The 25,257-nt window shown below is 36.9% G+C and overlaps 1 protein-coding gene and 1 long non-coding RNA gene across 4 annotated transcripts in view; one reads left to right on the plus strand and one right to left on the minus strand.

The window, feature by feature from the left end:
- The window catches only part of LOC127943174 (metabotropic glutamate receptor 7-like), a 181,409-nt gene that overhangs the window by 18,983 nt on the left and 137,169 nt on the right, over window positions 1–25,257 (minus strand). For all 3 annotated transcript variants that reach the window (XM_052539391.1, XM_052539393.1, XM_052539392.1), the window contains one exon: window positions 15,408–16,343. In XM_052539391.1, the coding sequence (XP_052395351.1) occupies window positions 15,408–16,343 (936 nt within the window). The remainder of the gene's footprint in view (window positions 1–15,407; window positions 16,344–25,257) is intronic.
- Window positions 4,495–15,549, plus strand: LOC127943176 (uncharacterized). Its single transcript, XR_008149576.1, has 3 exons — window positions 4,495–4,758; window positions 14,005–14,702; window positions 15,419–15,549. It is a non-coding gene; the product is annotated as an uncharacterized LOC127943176 (long non-coding RNA).

Raw genomic sequence — 25,257 nt, forward strand, 5'->3', positions numbered from 1 at the left:
TTCAGACTTGACAACAATAGGAGCTGGACACCTGCAGGTCTAGCAACCTCTTTGTCCCTTTGTTGTTTCCACACCTGCTCTGCATGTGAAGTTTACGTGACTCATCAGCATAGGTGGCCTACATGCTGACCACGGATACAAGCGGATATGAGCCGACTTTTCAATTTGCATATCACTCAATGGCTCTCCTTAAATCAGCAACCAAAGTGGAAATTGGTGTAGGTTAATCCCTGTGCATTTATAATTACTGATGTTCCAGTCAAAAAGCAAATGTAGGCTGGGATTATTCAAATGAATGCATAAAAGAGACATAATGAGATTTACTGCAACATCCCGCACCTGCTAGGGGTATGATTGGCGATTATGTTCGGAATCAGTATGCAAGGAAACAAATGCTAGCCAGGCTTTTTTTGAAAGTATATCCGACAAAGGGAAATGAGAGGCTGTGACTAAACAAATGTGTTATGATTGGCTACCTGATGACTGTTTTGGTTTTGAAACACATGCTAGCTAGCTCAAATGTCAGCTTGGTTTACTTACTATGCATATAAAGGCTTCAGACAGATGTGCGTTTCACATGAGACATCTTCTTTACTGCCACTGAGGTATTTCGACAATAATGGATTTTGCTGATACAAATGGTTAAGCTGGGGGGAAAACTGATGAATTGTTTGATTTGTTTTGTTATTATTATTATTATTATTATTATTATTATAAACTAACCTAATTAATATAATAATAATAATTATTATTATTATTATTATTTGTATTAATAATAATAATAATAATAATAATAATAATAATAATAATAATAATAATAATAATAACTGATTTTAAAACAGCATTATTATTATTATTTTTATTATTATTATTATTATTATTATTATGAATAATAATAACAACAACTGATTTTAAAAACAGCCAATAATAATAATAATAATAATAATAATAATAATAATAATAATAATAATAATAATAATAATAATAATATTATCCTTAAGCCAATGATGATAATGGAACTATAAAAAAATACATAAATTCATGTATTTATAATAATTTATGATGATGATGATCATATTAATAACAACAATAAACAATGTTAAATATAATAAATAAATATATATATTTTTTTTAATAATAACTTTATAATCAACAACGTCAGCAGCAGCAATCAAAGCATTTTCTCTTTCAACCAGTTCAGACATGTACGAAGATATGAAAAGAAGCAGACATTTGACTGTACATTAACTTTCCCTGTGGCAAAGCAAAGGGGACCTGTAATTCATACACCTACACAGCCATAAAACAACTACAAGCTCTAAAAGAATGAACAAGCCCAGGGTAATTTCATCCACTCCAGCCTTGAGAGTTGCCGAAGTGGTGCATTTCATGGCACGTCAATCCCTTCAGACTACAGTAAAACACTGGACTTTCTGAAAACGCTGAAAGCACAGGCAGCCGCTGAAAGCCAGTAGCACCATTCCCCTGTACATTTGAGACAGGAGAAGCTCAGACACAAACTCATTACAGTCTTGCATCTAACAGCATTATAAGTGTTGCTTGCCGTGTCGAAGGTGTTGAGATTGCAATGTGGCTGAAAAAGATCAGGGATCCCACTCTTTTTGACCAATAAACTTGCATTACTAAACCACAACTTTTTCTGTTCCAGCTAATGATTGAATTAAAAATATATTGTTTTCATGAAAATCTTCTATAATTATAATAGTATAAACTTCTATAATTAGTAGTAGCTAATGTTTTTAAACATAACTACTTAAAACGGTAAAACATGGTAAATTGTAGTCCCATAATATTTGCGAAATGACATGTTTGCATAACCTTTTCTCTAATGTTCACAATATATATTTTTAAATATTACAAAGAACACTCAGAAATAACGTTTTCATCAGTCTCACATCAGTGAAATCCCACACAAAACTCCATCACTCTGTGCGCTGGGGTCCCGCGTTCACAGCGGCTGATGAAAAACACCCCCAAGGCCTCCTTGAGCTAAAGACTCTGAGTGTCTGAACCCTTCAGTTGCCGGGTTTCCCTGCGATATCACTGGGTGCCTCTCTCATCAGCTAAGAACAGGAAAGTGAGACAATTTGCATGGGCTCCCCCAAAACTGGACAATAGAAGATTGCAAAAAGGTTGCCTTGTCTGATGAGGCTTGATTTCTGCTGCAATATTTGGAGAATTTGGTGTAAACGGCATGAAAGCATGGATCCGTCCTGCCTTTCAGGCTTGTGCTTGTGGTATAATGGTCACCACAGTTTCCAGATTTCAATCCAATAGAGCACCAATGGGATTTGCAGCAACTGCATGATGCTATCATGTCAATATGAGAAGAAGTGACCAGTGAGTGTTTTTACTAGTATTGGTTGTACTGATTCAGGAAAATGAATTAATTGTGTTGTGCTACAGCACAATTTGTCAGAAAAGCAACGTGTAATGATAATAACAAAAGAGCACGACAGCCCCTTGTCGCACACAAACAGAACCAAAACACAAAATAAAGTCCGGGCCTGGTCTTCTCTTGTCTTGCACTGTTTTCACTCCTCCTTTTATCCGTCTGGAGCTCCTCCGTGGGACTCGAGACTGGTGACCAGCCTCGCTCCATTACTTTATAGCTTATAGGAGCTTTCTTCAAGTGCTGTACTTTCAGGCAGATACTTGTAAAGTCAGCTTCTGATTTCAACATTTCTCGCGAGTGAGGAAGCTAATGGAGGCAATGTGCGGCTAATGAATTTGGGTCACACTCCAGCGGAGACACTCTCTAAGGTCCTCTCTTTTACAGAGTCAAATAGGCCTACCGAGTTCTGCTTTCAAAAACGGAAATAAACGGGAACATGCAGAGGCGTCACATCCATCTATTCAAAGAACTCTATGATGGTAAGAAAACAATTCAGATTCATTCCAATTTCATGCAATACTTGCAAACCTTCAGTAAATATCAAACGTTCATCAATTTCCCTACATTCTACCCCCTTGGTGCTGCTGCCATGGAGGACCTCATATGAAAAAGGCAGATTGACAAGCATGAACGGTCTCTCTTCTAGTGCAATGGCAGAGAGTCTTGCACCTCCACGGCAGACCCTTAAGAAAAGACTCTGCAACATAAACGGTTCACAGGGGTGATAGCAGCGAGCTTTTAGTTATTTTAGGTAATGGAAAGAGTAAGGGAAAGTGTGAGAATGCATTACCGTATACTCAACGAAAAGTGACAGACACAGAGCCCTAAGGGACGCCCAATAAAACTTAGCTGCTCAGCTTCACTGCTTGCCTGAAGACACCAACGCACAAACAAGACAGATTGTTTACATATCATATGGTCCTCATGCAAGGCAGGGGTATCAATGCATTTTATGAAATGCAGAGAAAAGGTTTTAACAGCCAGTTTTTGACACAAAAGACACATTTCAAGGCCCTTTTCAGGATAACTATGTATTCATGAAATGTTTTTGTTGTTGTTGCTGTTATTGTTGTTTTTGGAAATTCATTAAAATTTTCAGTCCAGTTTAATTTCCACCACATATCAAATGCTGGAAACGACAATGCTTGTATAAGTATATATATATATATATATATATATATATATATATATATATATATATATATATATATATTTATTAAAATTACTGACTTTGTATCTCTTTAAGGAACATTTCATTATAGAATTTAAGCACACACATACACACACGAACAGATATTTTTTAGCATCATATGTAATAATGCACATTAAAAATATTGTTTTAAATTGATACTTGTCCTTTTGAATTTTAATTTAGTTTTGTTCATACACTACATAAATAATTTTATCTCAAGCTCTTCACTGACATTTTATCCACCTGCACAAACTTATGACAAAGCAAAATTAAGGAAAACATGTTTGATGTAATCAAATTTTTTAATGTGATAATTAAAAATACCCAAATTGTGTGTGTGTGTGTGTTTAAAAAAAAAAAATAATAATAATAATAATAATAATGTGACCTGTGAACATGACAGGAAACACACACACACACACACACACACGTTTGTTTTTGTGAAAAGTGGGGACATCCCATAGGTGTAATGTGTTTTATACTGTAGAAACTGTATATTATGGCCCTACACTAACCCTACACCTAACCCTAACCCTCACAGGAAACTTCTAGAAGTTGTAGGTACACATTATATGTGGTATGTGTGTATCTACATGCAAACAGCCGCCGTCTACACTGAATACTAATCAGCTTTCGAAATGTGGGTGCGTTGCAACATCCAAGTGCAATCCCCGTCTAACAGATGTATGTCATGCTAAAGATTTTATATATTTATATATTTAACTTTTAATATCCATCACAGACCGCCCGTTTTATTGGGTTATGTAAAACTTCGCACCTGTCCAAGAGAGCATCTATAAATATCCCTACTGTTTGGTTAGCCTGCAGAGAGATAAGATAATTTACCATTTAGAGCCTGGGACACACTGACAGGATCCCTGGCAGCCACATGATTAATGGCGTGGTCAAATATAGCCAGCCTGTTAGTCTCATGTAAAAGCATCTGGGCACACAGTTTAATGGAGAACACAAGTGCAGAAAGAAAAAGCAAAAGGGTTCATAAACAGTGATGGTACATCAGGCAGAACACAGCTGTAGTCTGACCAGCAGGTCATGTTTTAAGGGTAAATCGGTGCGCTGTTCGGATTCAAGCGCGCTCCAGGTCTGACTGAAGCTCGAGGGCTGTTCTACAACACCAAAGGATGAGAAGGTAGGGAGATCTATAAAAAAACATCAATCTTGTCTTCCCACAGCTTCTGAGATGAAATTTTTTTTGTTTTTGCGTGAAAAGTAGCTACCCCCACCAACATTACCCAAGGCACTGTATATATATATATATATATATATATATATATATATATATATATATATATATATATATATATATATATATATATATACAGTATTGTTCAAAATAATAGCAGTACAATGTGACTAACCAGAATAATCAAGGTTTTTCGTATATTTTTTTATTGCTACGTGGCAAACAAGTTACCAGTAGGTTCAGTAGATTCTCAGAAAACAAATGAGACCCAGCATTCATGATATGCACGCTCTTAAGGCTGTGCAATTGGGCAATTAGTTGAATTAGTTGAAAGGGGTGTGTTCAAAAAAATAGCAGTGTGGCATTCAATCACTGAGGTCATCAATTTTGTGAAGAAACAGGTGAATCAGGTGGCCCCTATTTAAGGATGAAGCCAACACTTGTTGAACATGCATTTGAAAGCTGAGGAAAATGGGTCGTTCAAGACATTGTTCAGAAGAACAGTGTACTTTGATTAAAAAGTTGATTAGAGAGGGGAAATCCTATAAAGAGGTGCAAAAAATGATAGGCTGTTCAGCTAAAATGATCTCCAATGCCTTAAAATGGAGAGCAAAACCAGAGAGACGTGGAAGAAAACGGAAGACAACCATCAAAATGGATAGAAGAATAACCAGAATGGCAAAGGCTCAGCCAATGATCACCTCCAGGATGATCAAAGACAGTCTGGAGTTACCTGTAAGTACTGTGACAGTTAGAAGACGTCTGTGTGAAGCTAATCTATTTTCAAGAATCCCCCGCAAAGTCCCTCTGTTAAAAAAAAGGCTTGTGCAGAAGAGGTTACAATTTGCCAAAGAACACATCAACTGGCCTAAAGAGAAATGGAGGAACATTTTGTGGACTGATGAGAGTAAAATTGTTCTTTTTGGGTCCAAGGGCCACAGGCAGTTTGTGAGACGACCCCCAAACTCTGAATTCAAGCCACAGTACACAGTGAAGACAGTGAAGCATGGAGGTGCAAGCATCATGATATGGGCATGTTTCTCCTACTATGGTGTTGGGCCTATTTATCGCATACCAGGGATCATGGATCAGTTTGCATATGTTAAAATACTTGAAGAGGTCATGTTGCCCTATGCTGAAGAGGACATGCCCTTGAAATGGTTGTTTCAACAAGACAATGACCCAAAACACACTAGTAAACGGGCAAAGTCTTGGTTCCAAACCAACAAAATTAATGTTATGGAGTGGCCAGCCCAATCTCCAGACTTTAATCCAATTGAGAACTTGTGGGGTGATATCAACAATGCTGTTTCTGAAGCAAAACCAAGAAATGTGAATGAATTGTGGAATGTTGTTAAAGAATCATGGAGTGGAATAACAGCTGAGAGGTGCCACAAGTTGGTTGACTCCATGCTGTCAAGCAGTTTTAAAAAACTGTGGTCATACAACTAAATATTAGTTTAGTGATTCACAGGATTGCTAAATCCCAGAAAAAAAAATGTTTGTACAAAATAGTTTTGAGTTTGTACAGTCAAAGGTAGACACTGCTATTTTTTTGAACACACCCCTTTCAACTAATTGCCCAATTGCACAGCCTTAAGAGCGTGCATATCATGAATGCTGGGTCTTGTTTGTTTTCTGAGAATCTACTGAACCTACTGGTAACTTGTTTGCCACGTAGCAATAAAAAATATACTAAAAACCTTGATTATTCTGGTTAGTCACATTGTACTGCTATTATTTTGAACAATACTGTATATATATATATATATATATATATATATATAAGGGCTTTGTATCCGGTTTAATAGATTGAGTATGATTACTTTCTAATTACCATGTCTGGATAATTTAAGATGTGGAGAGGTGCTCAGTTCAGTCTCATTATAGTCCAATTACAGTTTTCTAACTAAAATTGGCAGTAAACAGAAAGTATTGTGCTTGCAATCTACCTGAAATGAAATACAGGATTAAAAACCGCATTTAGACCCAAATTTTGGGTGCAAAAAAAGGAACCCTAATATATATACAAAGACAAAATAAAACAGCTCACAGTTTGACCTTATACGATTTAAATAGTCTGACAGTAAAGCCAGTGTTTTGTTGATTTGCATCTCTCACTGTATTCACATTAAACGTTTGTTAGTAAAGAAACTTCGCAGTAGTTATATCTATGGCATTAAGCATTGAAAACCTTTCATTTGCTTAGATAAGCGTGAGTAGCTGACGTGTTTTGGTGGACACGTCAGCCATTTTGATTTTGAGATTGACTTTCGATTTGACCTTCCAAACATTGACTCTTTACTTTGCATATTGCAGCAAATGATCAGGAAACACTCAGTGTCGGTTCCCATCAGCATGAATTGATGCTGTCTATGGCAAATCACACTGCCCACATATATTTCAATGGAGCAAAAATGCAACCTTATTAAATATATAAATGAAAAAACTTTCCTCTTCATTGAATATTCATCCGTATGGTACTCGATTTCACTATAAATGACCAAAACTTCACATCAGTTTTCCAATATGGAACTAAAAATTGCATAAGTAGATTCATTTATGTGGTAATTATGGATTACCACACAGTCGACACCAGCAGTTTATTCCACATCACTATATTCTACAAATAAAAAAATTAAAAAACAATCAACATAGGCTTCCTAACGTGAGATTAGTGCGATATGTGATTTAGGATAATTTTTTATTCGTTCCTCATCATTCAAACACATTACTAATAAATTAGTGACTATAGCATGTAGCATGTTTTTTTAATGTATGTTTGTATGTTTGAAATTAAAATCTATTTATTTTTCTGAAGAGTTTGCTTTAGAGGATTATGTTACTGAGATATAGGAATGGGCATGTAGTAGATGGTCAGCTGTTTTAACTTTTAACTTCCAGTAATGTCAAGTGAACTATAGTAGTATAGTAGCAGTCAACGGAGTTGTTGTTAAGCCACTCATTCGTTATTTTAGCTGTGTGCTTAGGGTCATTGTCTTGTTGGAAGGTGAACCGTCAGCCGAGTCTGAGGTCCTGAGCACTCTGGAGAAGGGTTTCCCTGTACTTGGCCGCATTCATCTTTCCCTCGATTGCTACCAGTCGTCCTGTCCCTGCTGCTGAAAAACACCCCACAGCATGATGCTGCCACCACCATGCTTCACTGCTGGGACTGTATTGGACAGGTGAGGAGCAGTGCATGGATTTCTCCACACGTACCACTTAGAATTTAGGCCAAAAAGTTATATCTTGGTCTCATCAGACCAGAGAATCCTTCAGGTGTTTTTTAGCAAACTCCATGGGGGCTTTCATGTGTCTTGCACTGAGGAGAGGCTTCCGTCAAACCACACTGTCATATAGCCCTGACTGGTGGAGGGCTCCAGTGATGATTGACTTTCTACAACTTTCTCCCATCTCCCAACTGCATCTCTGGAGCTCAGCCACAGTGATCTTTGGGTTCTTCTTCACCTCTCTCACCAAGGCTCTTCTCCCCGATAGCTCAGTTTGGCTGGACGGCCAGCTCTAGGAAGGGTTCTGGTCGTCCCAAACATCTTTAATTTAAGGATTATGGAGGCCACTGTGCTCTTAGGAACCTTAAGTGCAGCAGAATTGTTTTTTGTAACCTTGGCCAGATCTGTGCCTTGCCACAATTCTTTCTCTGAGCTCTTCAGGCAGTTCTTTTCACCAAATTATTCTCATTTGCTCTGACATGCACTGTGAGCTGTAAGGTCTTATATAGACAGGTGTGTGACTTTCCTAATCAAGTCCAATCAGTATAATCAAACACAGCTGGACTCAAATGAAGGCGTAGAACCATCTCAAGGATGATCAGAAGAAATGGACAGCACCTCAGTTAAATATATGAGTGTCACAGCAAAGGGTCTGAATACTTAGGATCGTGTGATATTTCAGTTTTTCTTTTTTAATAAATCTGCAAAAATGTCAAAAATTCTGTGTTTTTCTGTAAATTTGGGGTGCTGTGTGTACATTAATGAGAAAAAAAAAATGAACTTAAATGATTTTAGCAAATGACTGCAATATAACAAAGAGTGAAAAATTTAAGGGGGTCTCTCGGTTCTGAATTTAAGTTGATATAAAAACCAACATTGTATTTTTTTATTGTATTACAGTAATGAGAATTTGATTGTAAACTGTGCTCAATATTCATTAAAACGATGGCGTAGACTTAACAGTCTTAAAAAAGGCCTTGTTTATAAACAATTTCTTATCCTAAATTTCTCTTTTCAAAGTTATCCATGCCATTCCCTGTGCCTTTTGTATTGGCATGCTGTATAGACAGAATTTCAATGGTTCAATATGACGTCTGCACCAAAAAAATCATGCCATACTCCATCATAATACACAAAAGCTCCATAGAGCTGCGCTGCTCAATAAGATAATTTTCTCCATGCTAGATTTTTTTTTTTTTTTAAGATTACTGTGGTGTGAATTCGTCATATGTAATAGCCTTGAGCTGAGACCCCTTTTTTAATTTTTTTATTTTTGTGGTGTGTGCAGAAAGCAACCCTATAATTCACATAGCAGAGAAACACAAACTGATGACACATTAGGCAGACAGTGAAGCTGCTAAATCTATTTGAGCCTTAGAAAATTACCTTTCGAACTGAACACAGAAAGAAAATAATAATAATAAAGTAAAAAATGAAGTAAATAATACATAATTATATATATATATATATATATATATATATATATATTGGTGCATCTAAAAAACATTATATATCATGGAAAAGTTATTTAATGTTTTTGTAAAAAAAAGCAAACTGTCTTATATTATGGACTCATTGCACACAAACTTAAATATTTAATTCCGATGGTTATTACTTACAGCTTAGGAAAATTTTAAATTCAGTATCTCAATTTTTTATATATTTTCTCAAAGATCAATCAAAAAAGATTTACAAAACAGAAATGTTCAAGATCTCCAAAGCAGGTTTAATTATTCATGCAATACTTGGTTGGGGCTCCTTTTGCACAAATGACTGCTTCAGTGCTGTGTGGTATGGAGGTTATCAGCCTGTGGCACTGCTGAGGTGTTATTGAAGCCCTGGTTGCTTTGATAGCGGCCTTTAGCTCCTCTGTATTGTTTGTCAGATGTTACTTATCTTCCTCTTCACAATACCCCATACATTCTCTGTGAGGTTCAGGTCAGGTGAGTTTGCTGGCCAATCAAGCACACTAGTATCATGGTCAGCAAACCACTTGGAAGTGTTTTTGGCATCGTGGGCAGGTGCTAAAGTCCTGCTGCAAAATTAAAAAGGCATCTCCATAAAGCTTGTCAGAAGATGGAAGCATAAAGTGCTCCAAAATCTCCTGGTAGATGACTGCATTGACTTTCCAAATCACCCAAATCATCGATCACTTCACGCTAGACTTTAAGCAGCTTGGATTCTGTGCCTCTCCAGTCTTCCTCCAGACTCCAGACCTTCATTTCAAAAGGAAATGCTAAATTTACTTCCATCTGAAAAGAGGACGTTGGACCACTGAACAACAGTCCAGTTCTTTTTCTCGTTAACCCAGGTAAGATATGCTTCTGATGTTGTTTCTATTTCAGAAGTGGTTTGGTAGCACTTTTCCTGAAGACGTCTGAGTGTGTGACTCTTGATGCACTGACTCCGGCTTCAGTCCACTTCTTGTGAAGCTTTCCCAAGTTCTTGAATCGGATTTTCCTGACAATCTTCCCAAGGCTGTGGTCATCCCTGTTGCTTGTGCACCTTCTCCTACCACACTATTTCCTTCCAGTCAACTTTCTATGAATATATTTTGATACAGCACTCTGTGAACAGCCAGCCCTTTCAGCAGTGACCTCCTGTGGCCTACCCTCCTTGTGGAGAGTGTTGATGGTTGTCTTCTGGACAACTGTCAAGTCAGTAGTCTTTCCCATGATTGTGGTTGCATGTTCTAAACTAGCCCAGGAGGTACCCAGTATTTATAATCAAAATTAATCAAACTAATAAAGTTTCAAATTGAATTTTTAATTTTCCTAAGCTGTAAGTCGTAACCATCAGAATAATAATAATAATAATAATAATAATAATAATAATAATAATAATAATAATACTAAAAACTCTTGAAATGTTTCAGTTTGTTAGCCTGAATTTGGATAAAAGCATCTGCTAAATGAATAAATGTGAATGTAATATATAAACATACATGCATATGTTCATATGGTTATTTATTTCGTATTATTATGTATAAAACATTTTTCTTAAATATGTACATGCATGTATAAAGTATATATAAACAAAAAAAAAAGTACTAAATATTTTTAATATGTAAGTGTTGTTTTAATTTTTTTTGTAAAATTTTCAGAAGCCTTGTAGGCTAAGGTTAGTCATAAAATACAAATAGCCCAAAAATGTTTTAGTAATAACAATAAAATTAATAAAAAAATGTTATGTTCAGTTGCTACTCTGTTCCACTGTAATAGATACTCCCTCTTTGTGTATTTGAGCCTCACAGAGACCTGTCCTGTCATTCTTAAGATTAAGGCCGGCCGGCAAACAATCCTAAGTGCCTTATTTTCACTCCTGCCATGAACACAGTGCCTGCAATGCCACATAGCTGAGTGAAGTCATTATCTTCAATTAGCCAAATTCTGAAAAGCTTGCTTCGCTTTGTGCTTGTGATTCTCGTTCGTCAAAGATGGCGCCACTTTCCCGTGCATGTAAACACAGGCTGCATCCGAAAACGTAGGCTGGTGACTTGCTGCCGTATCAGGCAATGACTTTGCAGACACTGTTTTAGCACGAAGGCACCTCATGAAACTGATTTTGGACAGTATTCTGAGGCAGAGTAATGGTTTAATGATCTACAGAAAAATATAGAGAGCTTTGGTGATAACTAAGTGGATATTTCATTACTGCAATATTAATTTCTCGCTAGAAATTATGTAAAAAGTGGAAAAAGTTGATCAAAAACATACATTTACACACAAACTGACCAACAATCTTTATTTTTTGGCTAAACTGTCACAGGACGGAACGCACGGGATTGTGGGATATCAAAGGCAGCGAAGGATACATCTATGCTGCCTTCAAAAATCGGCCAGATGAAAGCATCTCAGGAGACAGGAACTGAAGCTAACATTGAATTCGGACATGCCTTGATGCCTTCCTACACTGGAATAGATCCTCCGAAGGCAATATTTTTCAATTTTCGGATGCAGCCACACACTTCACAGCGGCTCGTCTCTGTCAGAGCGGAAGAGCTTTATTTGTATTCGGCGTGACTCTCGCCAGGTAAGTAATGACAAGCAGCAAAGGCCAGCTCCTCTCAGCTGGGATGGCCGGCTGACGTCAGGCTTTCACACGCCTGTAGGCTCTTGCACAGATGTGGCCGCTTCTTCCCTCTAATGAGCTGCTGTTTGCCTCTCAGGATTGTACATCATCTCCGGTGTCCTCCAGCCGGGTTCAGGTAATAGTCACGGGAATCCGTGGCTATATCTCTTTCCTCCGTAACCCGGGCAGACTCCAGCGCATGATTTACCGCTTTTATTTGCATTTTGAAAAGCTGCATCCTTACATGGGGTTAAGCATAATAAGTTGTGAAAACAAGGATCAGGAAAAAATGCGTTGAAATGGTTAATTGTTGTGGCGACAAGGAGAATTTGATTCGGCTCTAGAGAGCAGAAATGTACGGAGCACCTAAAGGGACATGGTGGTGGGAAGAAAGCTTGTTCAGAGCTTTTGCGTTTCTTCACAAAACTTTTAAGTTTGGACACACACTTCCCGTTTACTATACAGCTTTCAGTTGAAACAGTTCTGTGCGTTCCCAGTGGAGTAGTTCATAGATTTTTCCAAGATAGCACATGTCCAGTACGTCTGCAAAATGTATGTTAAAGATAGCTTAATCTGGAAAGCATCTGCTGTGTGCAAACTTCTGATAGATATCTTTAAGGTGTCAGTTTTACATACAATCTAAACCATAAACATCGTAGAGGCATCGTCTAAATCTCTATTTGTCATCTGTTAGGAAATGTTCTAGAGACATATTGGAGGTGAGCAAAGGTTTTTAAAAAAATCTGTATTTGTTTTTGTATTCTGGGCTCTGCTCGTCTGTAAAACACACACAAACACTGTGAACACACAACCGGAAAAGTGGGCAGCCATTTCTGCTGCGGCGCCCAGGGAGCAGTTGGGGGTTCGATGCCTTGCTCAAGGGCACCTTAGTTGTGATACTGCCGGCCCGAGATTCGAACCCACAACCCTAGGAGTCAAACTCTCTAACCACTAGGACACGACTTTACTTTATAAGACCAATAAAAAAATTAAAATATACAAATTTGTTGAGATTGAATTGGTGGGTTTTTGTTAAATGTGGGGCAAAATCATCACAATTATAATAACCAAAGACTTGATGTGCATTGAATGTATTAAGTTTCACAATTTGAGTTGAATTGCTGAAATTAATGAACTTTTCCCTGACATTTTATTGAGATGCACCTGTATATAAGACAGAAACAGCAAATGATATTTTGAAAATCATATTTCCCATGTTACAACAACTGCATTCTTCCATCTTAGAAACATTGCCAAGCTACGAAACATGTTATCTGTTTGTGATACAGAAAAGCTAGTTCATGCATTCATGACCTCTAGACTGGACTATTGTAATGCACTTCTAGGTGGTTGTCCTCCTCCTTCAATAAACAAGCTACAGGTAGACCAAAATGCAGCAGCTAGAGTCCTTACCAGGTCAAGAAAATATGATCATATTACCCCAATTTTACAGTGTCTGCACCGGCTAACTATCAATATTCGTATCAGTGACAAAATATTACTTACGTATAACTTAGCTCCTGCGTACCTAACTAGCCTTCTACCACACTACAACCCATCACGCACCCTAAGGACACAAAACGCTGGACTTTTGGTAGTTCCTAGGATAGCAAAGTCCACTAAAGGAGGTAGAGTTTTTCACATTTGGCTCCCAAACTCTGGAATAGCCTTCCTGATAATGTGTGGGAGTTTATACACAATCTCAATTAATGATTAAAACCAAATCTTTTTCACCAAGCATTCAAATAATGCGTATCATAATTCAGGACTGCAGTTATATCTGATCAAATGTGCATTATTATTGTTTAGCTTGGGTTAAAATAATTAATTTAACTTGGTTGGAACAGCCCACACTAATTATGTCTCCATTTGTTTCTCTGTTTTGCCACAGGATTTACATCATGTGGTAATTGGGATTTAGACAAGCTTCAGTCTGGATCCAGAACACCTGAGAAGAGATGATGTTACCCCCTTAGAGGACCTCAGATGATGCTAACCCTGAATCAACAAACAGAACTACCAAATATTGCTGCAAGTGTGATTGCATATATAGCAAATATAGTATTAGTAAACAATTAAAGAATTAAAAAAAATTCTCTGGATAGAATGCATGGAACTTCCGGAAGCTAAATGTCATGTTCCATAGCAAGTTTATCAAGGCATAAATCAGCATCCCGTGTGTTAGAAAAATAATTAAAAGGCCATAACGAATAAGAATGTTTTGGTATCGGCAGCCATCATGGTACAATATCTGGCATTGGTACACGCTGAAATCAGCACACTCTTTTATTTAGGTAATTGATTTTCAGTTCCGGCACAGAGGAGAAAAAAGTTGAACCATTCATCTCGTATGCAGATAATGAGCAAATGTCCTTATGCTAATTAATTGTCTTTTAAAAGATTGTTGTGGGACATTGATTCTGATCCTTAACTGTGCTATTAATACCTATTTGCCCTTCCGTTTCTTGAGATGGCAACCCTCTCCCTGTGATGAAATATAATTTTTCATTTCTTCAGGAATGGATGAAAAATTGATGATCTCAGTGGTACAAAAGCCGGAGTCTAGATTGCCTGCAGCTTGCAAAACAGGTATTACAAAATAGAGCCATTACGGCAACATCAGGCTGCAAATGAATTTGAAATTGAGTGGAAAGCCATGCATGTGGAGGGTTAGACTCTTAGCAGCCTTAAAGGGAATTATAGCAAGTAAAATAATCACGCCCTAAAAGAGGGCAAAAGTAAATGAAAGAAGGGGTGACACTTGGGCCAATACACTTTCAATTGCCTAGACTAAAAATATGCAAATCAGGGTTTCAAAAAGAAAAATAGTGCCTACAAGTAGAAGATATACATTCATTTTTTTATTTTTTATAGTGTAAGATTCAGTCCCCAACAGAAAGCGATACCACTTTGCTTTGGGATTTTAGTTTTTCTCATATATTGTGTGTGTGTACATATATATTTAAAAAGAAACTTAAAAACTTGTAATGAAAATGGGAAATGCTGCCTCGGCAACAAACATTAAAATAAAACTAAATTAAACTTAAATCTAATTCTAAAAATGGGAAAGCTGCAACTTTTATTTTAAAAATTCCTATTTTCAGTTTTTCACAGACAAATAAGAGGTTTTGTGTTTCGAACTAGATGAGTGCAAATAAAAAAAAAACGACAGAACTTAAGTTTGCTCTAGTAAATCTCGGGTTATCAAATAAAATCAACAAGCGCAAATGAAATGTAAGTACTTGAAACTGAGAAACCGATGCACGTCGTAAAAGGTACTAAAACAAGCATTACCTTTTCTGCAGATTGTGCCGTCCCAAAGAAAATGGGAATGAAGGCGAGCCACACAATGCAGGTGGTGTACATAGTGAAGCCGATGGGTTTGGCTTCATTGAAGTTCTCCGGGACGCCTCGCGTTTTGATGGCGTAAATCGTACATGTTACCATCAGCAAGATGCTGTAACCTAGAGAGCAAATGATTTGTAGATCCGTAATGTCACACTTGAGAACCCCTTGGGCCTTATCAGGGTTTATGGTCTTCTGTTCGTCGTAATCGATTATGGTGTTCGGAGGATCCACTCCGAACCATATGAGGACCCCTAAGAGCTGGACGGAGATGAGGCTGGACGTGATGGCTAACTGAGACGTCGGGCTGATCAGTTTAGGTGGACTAACCGACTTCTTCCCTTCCTCGAAGATGCGGTAAATTCGATTTGTCTTAGTGAGGAGCGCCGCATAGCTAATACACATTCCCAGCCCGAGGAAGATTCGTCTGAAGGAGCAAACGGCAATGTCCGGCATTGCGATCATTACAAACGTGATGATGTAACACAGGAATATCCCCGTCAGCAGAACGTAGCTGAGCTCCCTCCCAGACGCTCGTACGATCGGGGTGTCGTTGTAGCGGATGAACGTGGCCATAACAAAGATGGTGGCGATGATGCCAAGCATAGCCAGGAAGACGGGAATGATGGCCCAGGGCGAATGCCACTCCAGCTTGACAATTGGGATGGGCTGGCAGCCCGTGCGATTGGCATTTGGATGCATGTTGTAAGCGCAGAGCTTGCAGGATGTCTCATCGAACTGGTACTGGTAGCCGTCGCAGGGCTCGCAGTGCCAGCAGCATGGCATCCCTTTCACTATCTTCTTGCGTTGACCCGTCTTACAGGGCAGACTGCAGACCGAGATGGGGATTTCCATTTCACCGTTGGGCCACTGCATCTCATTGAGCTACAAACAAATGGACACACATTAGCTTTTGGGTCAATGACACTGACAATATCTACTATATTGTATAAAATACACCACTTTAATGATGAATTTAATGTTTCTGAATTTAAATTGAATTTGATATTTCTGATAGGAATGGAGTAATAAAAGAGTCAGAATGATAGATCTGTCCTTATAGGATAATGAAGAAAAAATTATCATTAATAATAAATGATTTAAAGGAAATTCTTATAAAATATATACACCCATGAAAGGGCCTAAACACTTTTAAGTGTGATCATAGGGAAGACAAATAAAAATAAAAAACATAATTGTGAGTTTGCTTATTGCTTTCCATCCACTCCCTTATACCTCCTTTAATATGCACTTTGAATTCCATGTCTTTCATTCAAACATTGCTGATTGCAGCATGATTACCAATGATTTCTTTTAGTCCTTTGTGGCAACAATCACCATGGAAACGGCTGCATTTGAATGAAAACAGGCAATACGAGGGTGGTGAGAGAAATGCGGGAAATGCCACATTTTGGAATGCGTGAATAAATCACATCACATAATAAAAGAGCACTAAACAACACTGCGTTTTATTCTCTTATAACTTCGCAATGATAAGAGGTTTGGATTGTGTGTAGAAGTAAATCAGTATTTGCTTTCAAAAAGAGGCCAGAGTTTAAAAATACACAGAAGGATTAGAGAAACCTGCATTCTGTTTATCTAAAGGAATAGTTTGCACAAAAAATATAAAGTATATGCCTTTTTGAATGGACCGGCTCTTTAAGAAAGCACTGTCATCTAAATTATCTTGCTTTCTTAAGGCAATGCAAAATAAATCACTGCTGAAAAGGAGAAGTTTGACCAAAAACAATGTTACCACCCAAAACCTGCACTGATGGCTTCTTCAGAGGACAGCTAGAGACAATTAGTGCCAGGGAAACGTTCTATTACACCTGGCTATTATTGGGTCGTGTTTGCTTTCAGGACTGCAGAGCAATTCAGTATTTCCGTAGCAATGGTGTGAATGCTGGGCTGACACCTGGCGATGCCATAATGAAAAGCCACATCAATCCAGATGAAGCACTACAGAGCCCAGCTGATTGGACACGGCCAGCATTCTGCCGCCCAAACAAAAGCAGAAAGACAGCACAGTTAATTTAGCGACTGAATCACATCTGGGGGACAAGTGGAAAGGCACGAAAAAGAATGAGAGGACTTTTTTTTGTTCATGGTCTCTGAGTCTTATTTGAAATTCCTTGCACCATCTTGTATCCTTTTGTGCTGTTGTTTTCTATACACTCTTGCAACAATTCAGGCATCCTTTCTCTTTTATCAAATTTAAGAAATGGCTCCATTTTTATCTACATATATTTGAATTAAAAGACGAGAAGGTATTTACTAAATTGCAAATCGTATTCAGAACAATTCAATTGTATTCAAAGATATTCAGCAGACAAACAAAATGGCTAAGAAAGAAACACACCAAAACAAAAACAAAAACAACACATCAAAACCAAAAAAAAAAAGAGAAATAAAATAAATAATAATAATAAAACAACATAAGCAAACAATTAAAAGAACACCAAAACAAATCTGAAAACACCTCAAACACACACACAAAAAAGCAAACAAACAAAAACACCAAAACAAAAAAAAAAAAAGCTAAAAACAAAACAAAACACCCAAACAAAACTAAAATTTAAAATAAAACAGAAGGCCAAAATGCACACCAAAATTAAAGGCAAAATACTCAAGAACAAAACTAAATCAAAATATAACAAAACTAAAAAACAAAACAACAAAAGAGGGCAAAAAAAACAACAACCCTAAACTACAAAAAAAATGAAAACACAAGACAAAATAAACAACAAAAAATAGATATAAAGATAACACATCAAAACTAAAATCCTAAAAAAGACAAAAAAAAAAAAAAAATACCAGGAAGCAAACATAAACACAAACTAAAAACAAAATACAACAAAACTTACACCAAACTAATACAAACCAAAAAAAAAAAAAAAAAGTGAGTGCCACAGTTAACTCATAAAATTCTAATGACAACCCTGCATCATTTGTTTGTTTATTTATTTATTTATTTATTTATTTATTTATTTATTTATTTATTATTTTTTTTACTTCAAATCAAATTCATTGCAATTTACAGTAAGTTCAATAAGTCCAATGCTTTCTGAATGCTGCACAACCCTGGCACTCACATGAATACATGTACAATGATTAAGCACAAATATCCACATTTTTGATGAGTTAAAACTCTGCTATCCCCGTAAACTCCATTAAACAAGCTTGCATGGTATCAAATGCTGAAGTACGATACATGCAAAGATAAAAAACACATGCATCCACATCCTCATGAGATCAGCTTGCTAGGAGCAACAGTCAGAGCAGAATCAATTATTCACCCAGAACACCAAATATCTCTCTGATAGAACAGACACAGCAGTAAATTATTGAAGCACGTTCACTCGGATGATGTCACATTCAAGAAAAGACCCTGAGAATTACTCCCTGATCCCTGTCATCTACAGCAGTGTTTCCCAATCCCAGTCCTCGCACCCCACCACTCGGCATATTCCGTATGTATCTCTTCTCACGTACAACATTTGTTCTATTCAAACGTAAGTGTCCTGCGAAGTGGACATCACAGGATATTCCACCATGATTCCAGTTTGAAACAAACGTATATGTTCCAATCCTCCATTTGAGCTAAAACTTACATCAAATAAGTTGATTAACCAAATGCAAATGCAAAGCAAACTAGAATAATGCTATACATGGGTTTTAAAATTCCAAATGAAGCTAGTAAATCAAAGCATGTGGTTTCGAATCAATGCTTTGAAGTTCATATGAACAGGCCGAGTCAAATGATTTCAGAAATACCGTTTTGATACTGTTTATTAAGCTGTTTATGGTTTGACGAACTCTTTGAACATTTGTCAAACCTGTGGCTATAACTTAGTTTTTACATTAAATTTGACATATATAATATATACAATTAAATAAAAACAACAACAAGAAATAAAATAAATATTAATAGTCACAAATATATATTTAGTTTATTATTTAGCATATTCTGTGAAGATACCGAACTTAGATTTTAAGTTTATTGCAGTTTGCCGGTACAACAACAATAATTCAGTCCGTTCGAGCATTTACATTTGATAAGCAGAAACTGAATCATTTTGCTAATTATTTGGTTCAGCTGATACAAAATGTCAAACAACTTTGTTTCTCCAAACTTTTGACACACACACACACACACACACACACACACAAAAAAGTATATATATATACTGCCGCCAAACTCATTAGAAAGCAATTCATATTGGATCAGGACATTGACCCAAAACAACCTGCCAGTTCGGTCAAAGACTTTATCAGGGCAAATAAAATGACAAAATTATGAGTGAACTAGCCAAGCTACATTTATCTTTAAAGAGCAATCTGTACCTCTCTGTGAATCAGATATAATATCTGCTATCGTTGCATGCAGCTGAGCAAACATTGGGGGGTTAGTGGCTAGCCAGAAATCATGAAGTAAGGCCATTTAGGGTCATTCGGAAATTGTCGGCTGAGAGATTGAGAAACTCAAACTACAGCAGTCCTGACACTGTTACAACACAAGTCAATTACTTGTCCCTCAGCGACAGATTGCCTCTGCTTTTCCGAAGTGCAAACACCACGAGGTTCGCAGATTTTACTGATTAGCTGTCTCGCTACACATTTTAAATGTAAACTACTTTGAATGTACACAAGATGTTGGATAAACTTGCCAGGCTTCGATCCAGCAGGGACAGACTGACAGCATATTTGTCCCTGAACTAATTTAGTTCAAGTGTTTATTGACTTCTGTAGCATCTGAGTTAGTCTGATGTTAGTAAAGACACTTTTCGGCTGATCTAAAGCATTTCGGTTCTGTGTCACCAAATTAAGATGAAGAAATGACTGTTTATAAAAATGTTTCCTGTTTACAAACCCCACCCCCCATATTTAATTGGTCAGACAGACAAACAGTCACGCCCAAAACTCACACTATTGTTTTTTTTGGAAATTAACTCTGAAATGTGAGTATTTTAATTTTCCAACAAAATATTTTTAACATCAAGATATAGCATACATTAGCTTTAAGGAACACAAAGTTAAAAGATAAAATAGAAAGTCTACAGAAAAGTGTTTAGCAATCTTGTCAACTGATTAATATTAAACTGGATTTAAGCTTCTATTCTCTATAGGGCCATCTTTTATATTATCTCTCTCTCTCTCTCTACACACACACACACACACTAATTTATTTAGCTTATAGCTTATAGTTATGCTAATTAAACATATTATGTGCCTGATTTTTTAAAATATGTCATTGCCACTCGGAAATGTAAAAAAAAAAAAAAGCCTTTGAATGTAACAACTATCATTACTGCCATCTTTTTATTAAAGGAATACTTCACATATATGAAATAAAATAAAAGAAATGTCATAATTTCCTCACCCTGAAGTTATTTCAGTTACTGAGAGTTTAGAAGAGATGCTTGATTCATGAATAAACAGTTTTTGAGTCCCAATTCACAAATCCAATCTGAATAATTCATTCAGGAACTCGCCGTTAACCACCAGCTGAGGAGAAATATGATCAGTTAATCATGACTTAAATTCCAGTATTTTCACTCACAGTAAGCTATTATATGAAGACTACTGTACATGCTGTTTTGTGCGAGTCATATGAAGTACTTTAATAATACTTTATGCCACTTTTGTTTTCTTTTTCAGTTTTCATTTTTTAAGTAAGTTTCCTTAACCCTTGAATACATGTAAACAGTTTTTTTTTTATATCAAATATGATGAATTAATAATAATAATAAATAAAGAAATAAAGAACTGAGCTGGATGATGACATCACTGAATCAAAGTGAACTGACTTAAACTGATAAACTGACTGTATTCTATTACATCCTCTTGCATTATCACCATATATTTTTCATGTTTAACACTGTTTTGACAATCTGTATGTTATAATTCTCTGTGTAAATAAAGGTGACTTGACTTGTTGTTATTGTCAAGCAAAACTAACTAAAGCTAAACTATTTGATATCATTTTCGGTAACTAATGAAGTAAAGTAAAACACAATAATAATAATAATAATAATAATAATAATAATAATAATAATACATTAAACAAAACTTGAGTCAAAACATCTTTGGAATTCATCACTCTTCAAACCCGGAACAATGTGATGCACAAGTCCAAAACCTCAAGACCATCAAGCCTTTCATCCGAGATTGCATACGGACACTCGTCAACGACCAGGACAATGCAAGTATTGTACATTTAACTAAATAAAACATATGTTTAATATAAGCTATGGACCCTGTTATAAACGGCACTGATGGTTTTACACAGGTGGTTAACTGACTCTTTTCATAGCTTCATTCCCTGTTCTTCTAATGTTTTCTTCCACTTTGCTCATCTTTTGTATATAAGTGTGTGTGTGTGTGTATGGATATTTGTTTGCTAGACTAATTTGTGTTAGTGTATAGTTAATAAAACTCTTGTGCACAAATGAGATGAGTTTCTGATTCTGACTTGCAATTTAATGTCCTTTTACGATTTTGAACCATGCTACATGCTCTAATGCATTATTGTGCTACTGTAAGAAGGTTGTTTTCTGTGGCCACGAAAATATCCTTTTTTAGAGTTTGCATGAAATTACACGAAATGTTCGCTGGACGAACGCTACAGTTACTACTGGCAGCTCATATAATTAATTGTAATTAATCATAATTAATTGTAATTAATGATGTCTCTTAATGAAATATGTTATAGAAAACCCACAAAAGATGTATGTTACTTTTAAAAACAACGACAATGTTTTTAAAATATGGGGGCGCCATTATTTTTTGAACACAGTACATTCTGCGTTGACGACGTCAAATGGTTGCACTCGGTGAGCTACTGTCGCTTTTTACCGCGACACAACTCAAAATACACAATTCAATAAAATAAAATACTGACATTATACCACATTGTTTGGGTTTGGGATGTAATTTTCTGTTTTCTGTGATTTCCTAGCGATAAGAAGAGGAGAAAAGAATGGGGAGATGCATTTGGACGAATAAAACTTCCTAAAGACCTGCTTTTCACTCTCCATTTCGGTCCTGATGCCTTTGAGGTTTTTAGTGGACCACAGCTACTGAAACAGGTTACAAAAGGCTGAGACAAGAAACGCTATGCCATGGATGTAAACATGCCCACGCTTGAGGAGTTTCTCAGCGCGGATTTCCCTCGAGATCTGGGGCGTTTAGACTCCTTGTGTGGGAAAAATCGATGGTACGGCGTTTGGTTTAAGCCTATACTTATATCCATCACCACCTTTAAGCTCTTTCAGTAGCTGTTGTCATCATATCAGTATTTTATTTTCAGAGTTTTCTATTCCGACTTGCTGTAACGCAGTAAAAAAAAGCAATAATGGTGCCCAAATAGTCCAAAATATATATAAAACTATGTATATTTTTTTTTTTTATAAAAAATCTTAAATGGGTTTTCCACTACATGTTTTTAGTAAGGACATAATTTATGTTATATTAAGTCTTAATACCCAGGGATCCCTTAAAGGTGAGTAAATGAACTAGTCATTTACAGTATTTCAGCTCTGGCAAACATATCCTAAACCATCTTCACATCGAAATTCCCAAGTAGCACATCGAATAAAAAAATGCACAGTCTAAGCACTGTATTTTGCACATCTAATCCTAAAGTCGGGTTACCAGACTGTGCTTGACCTTTAGAACTGCGATGGTTTGTCCCATGGCTGTTCTCTTCTCAAATTCTAATTTTTTAACGCTTGGCTGGATCGCTCAGGTTCATGCCCAAGAATGCTGGGAGTGCCGAGGCTGAATGGAAAGCTGGTCCAGAGTGTATTTAACGATGCAGAGAAGAGGCGAAGATGGACCCTTATTATTCCCAAAGCCCCCTTCTCTTATAAGGCCCAGCCAGGCCTTTGCTTCCCTTCCCTGCATTTGAACTGTGTGTCAAGCACATTTGTCAATAAATCATGTCGGTGGGCAGTCCGGCGTCATAGGTGGAGTGACAACTCACATTAATAGTGTTAGCCTGAGGGTAAAGTGAAGTCCTAGTGTCTGCCCAGCGGAGAACATCCCGCAAAACAGACAGGTAAACAATAATACTAAATGAATACGTGAATGAAATGCGATACCTGGGTGCATTCACAATGTTTTTGCATCACATCAACTGAATTTTAACATTTGCCGAAGAAAATGTCAGTGGTTTCTGCCCGTAAACGGCCTTTTTTTTAGTGGAGATTTTAACCATAACTAAAAACACCCTGAAAACATATCTGTGTATATTCAATTTATATGTAATGAATTACAAATTGAGAAAATAACCCTAGGTTTATTTGTTTGACTGTTTTTACCAGTAATCTTATTGTTAAATAAAACTAAAGATTAACATAAAAAAAAAAATATATATATATATATATATATATATATATATATATATATATATATATAATATGTGTGTGTTCATCCCATAGGTGTAATGGTTTTTATACTGTACGAACTGTATATTCCATTGCCCTTCATCAACCCTAACCCTAACCCTCACAGGAAACTTTGTGCATTTTTACTTTCTCAAAAAAACTCATTCTGTATGATTTATAAGCGTTTCGAAAAATGGGGACATGGGTTATGTCCTCATAAGTCACCCTCTCCTTGTAATACCTGTGTCATACCCATATCATTATACACAGTTGTGTCCTGATATGTCCCAAAAACAAGAGCACACACACACACACACACACACATATGGCTCACAACCTTTAATGTAACGTCTTTAAAATACCGCTGCAACCTTGCAGTCAAAAAAAAAAATCACACACAAAAAATCAACTATTCCCACTCCAAACAAACCGTCTCCAGCCAGAGAGATATTGTGTGTAGTAACTTGCACACAATAGAGGTTTCAAAGTGTTTTCCGCAAGGTGCCAAGCAGTCTCTCTAGTTGCTTAGAAACTAAGAATTAGAGCTCTCTCGCTTGCTTTCGTTCCCTTTCCTCCACTCATACACTGCATGCATAAATGCCTCCACTGCGGCACATTCCAGGTCAAGGTTTTCAACTTTGACTCTGTACAATTCCGACAGCTGTCGCTTCTGGATATATGGGGCTCATCTATTCTCTTCATGTGGCAAACTAGCTTAGCTAGCGTTGCACTCCTGTTCACACATCTGGGGTTAAGGGGCGCGAGTAATTTGTTTGATATCTGCTGCCCACCCAAAGCAATTTTCCGACCTGCCTTCGTGGTGCAGTTCATAATTTGGACTTTGGGGGCCACCGTACTCTATCCCATTGCTCGTAATTAAGCACAGCGTGGCAATCCTAATTAATTGAATGTAACTCTTTAGCCTTCAGTGTGGTTGGTTTCTACAATTCTTCATCAGTTCACCTCTTACTCCTCCTCCTCAACACACTCAGTGATAAACGGGATGCAGATTTCTTTAAGCGGTGTGACAATGCTAATTACGCTACACCGGTTGCGCTAATGAGAGGCTCAAGGTCTTTCTGAGTGTGCAAAACTGTCCACCACAGTAATTGTCTCTGGCTTGTCACACACTGCTTTCTCAACACTGCCTGCTTGACAGTTCGCATTGCACATTTGATCTGACACCCTGCATACGCTCCAGAGCTTCCTTGTTCAAGTGTTTGCTGTGATAATTAACCCCTCTTTTAGCAGGTCCCTCGTCACATGGGAGCCACTGAATAAATATGCAGAACATATTAGTGCACCAAGGCGTGAGTGAAGGGGCATGACTATCGAAATGTCTTATGATAGTTTCTTCTTGAATCTCTGTTATTTTGCTTAATGAATACTAGCTTAATGGATCCAGTTAT

Source organism: Carassius gibelio, chromosome A22 (genome assembly GCF_023724105.1).
Source record: "Carassius gibelio isolate Cgi1373 ecotype wild population from Czech Republic chromosome A22, carGib1.2-hapl.c, whole genome shotgun sequence".
NCBI classification, from domain to species: Eukaryota; Metazoa; Chordata; class Actinopteri; order Cypriniformes; family Cyprinidae; genus Carassius; species Carassius gibelio.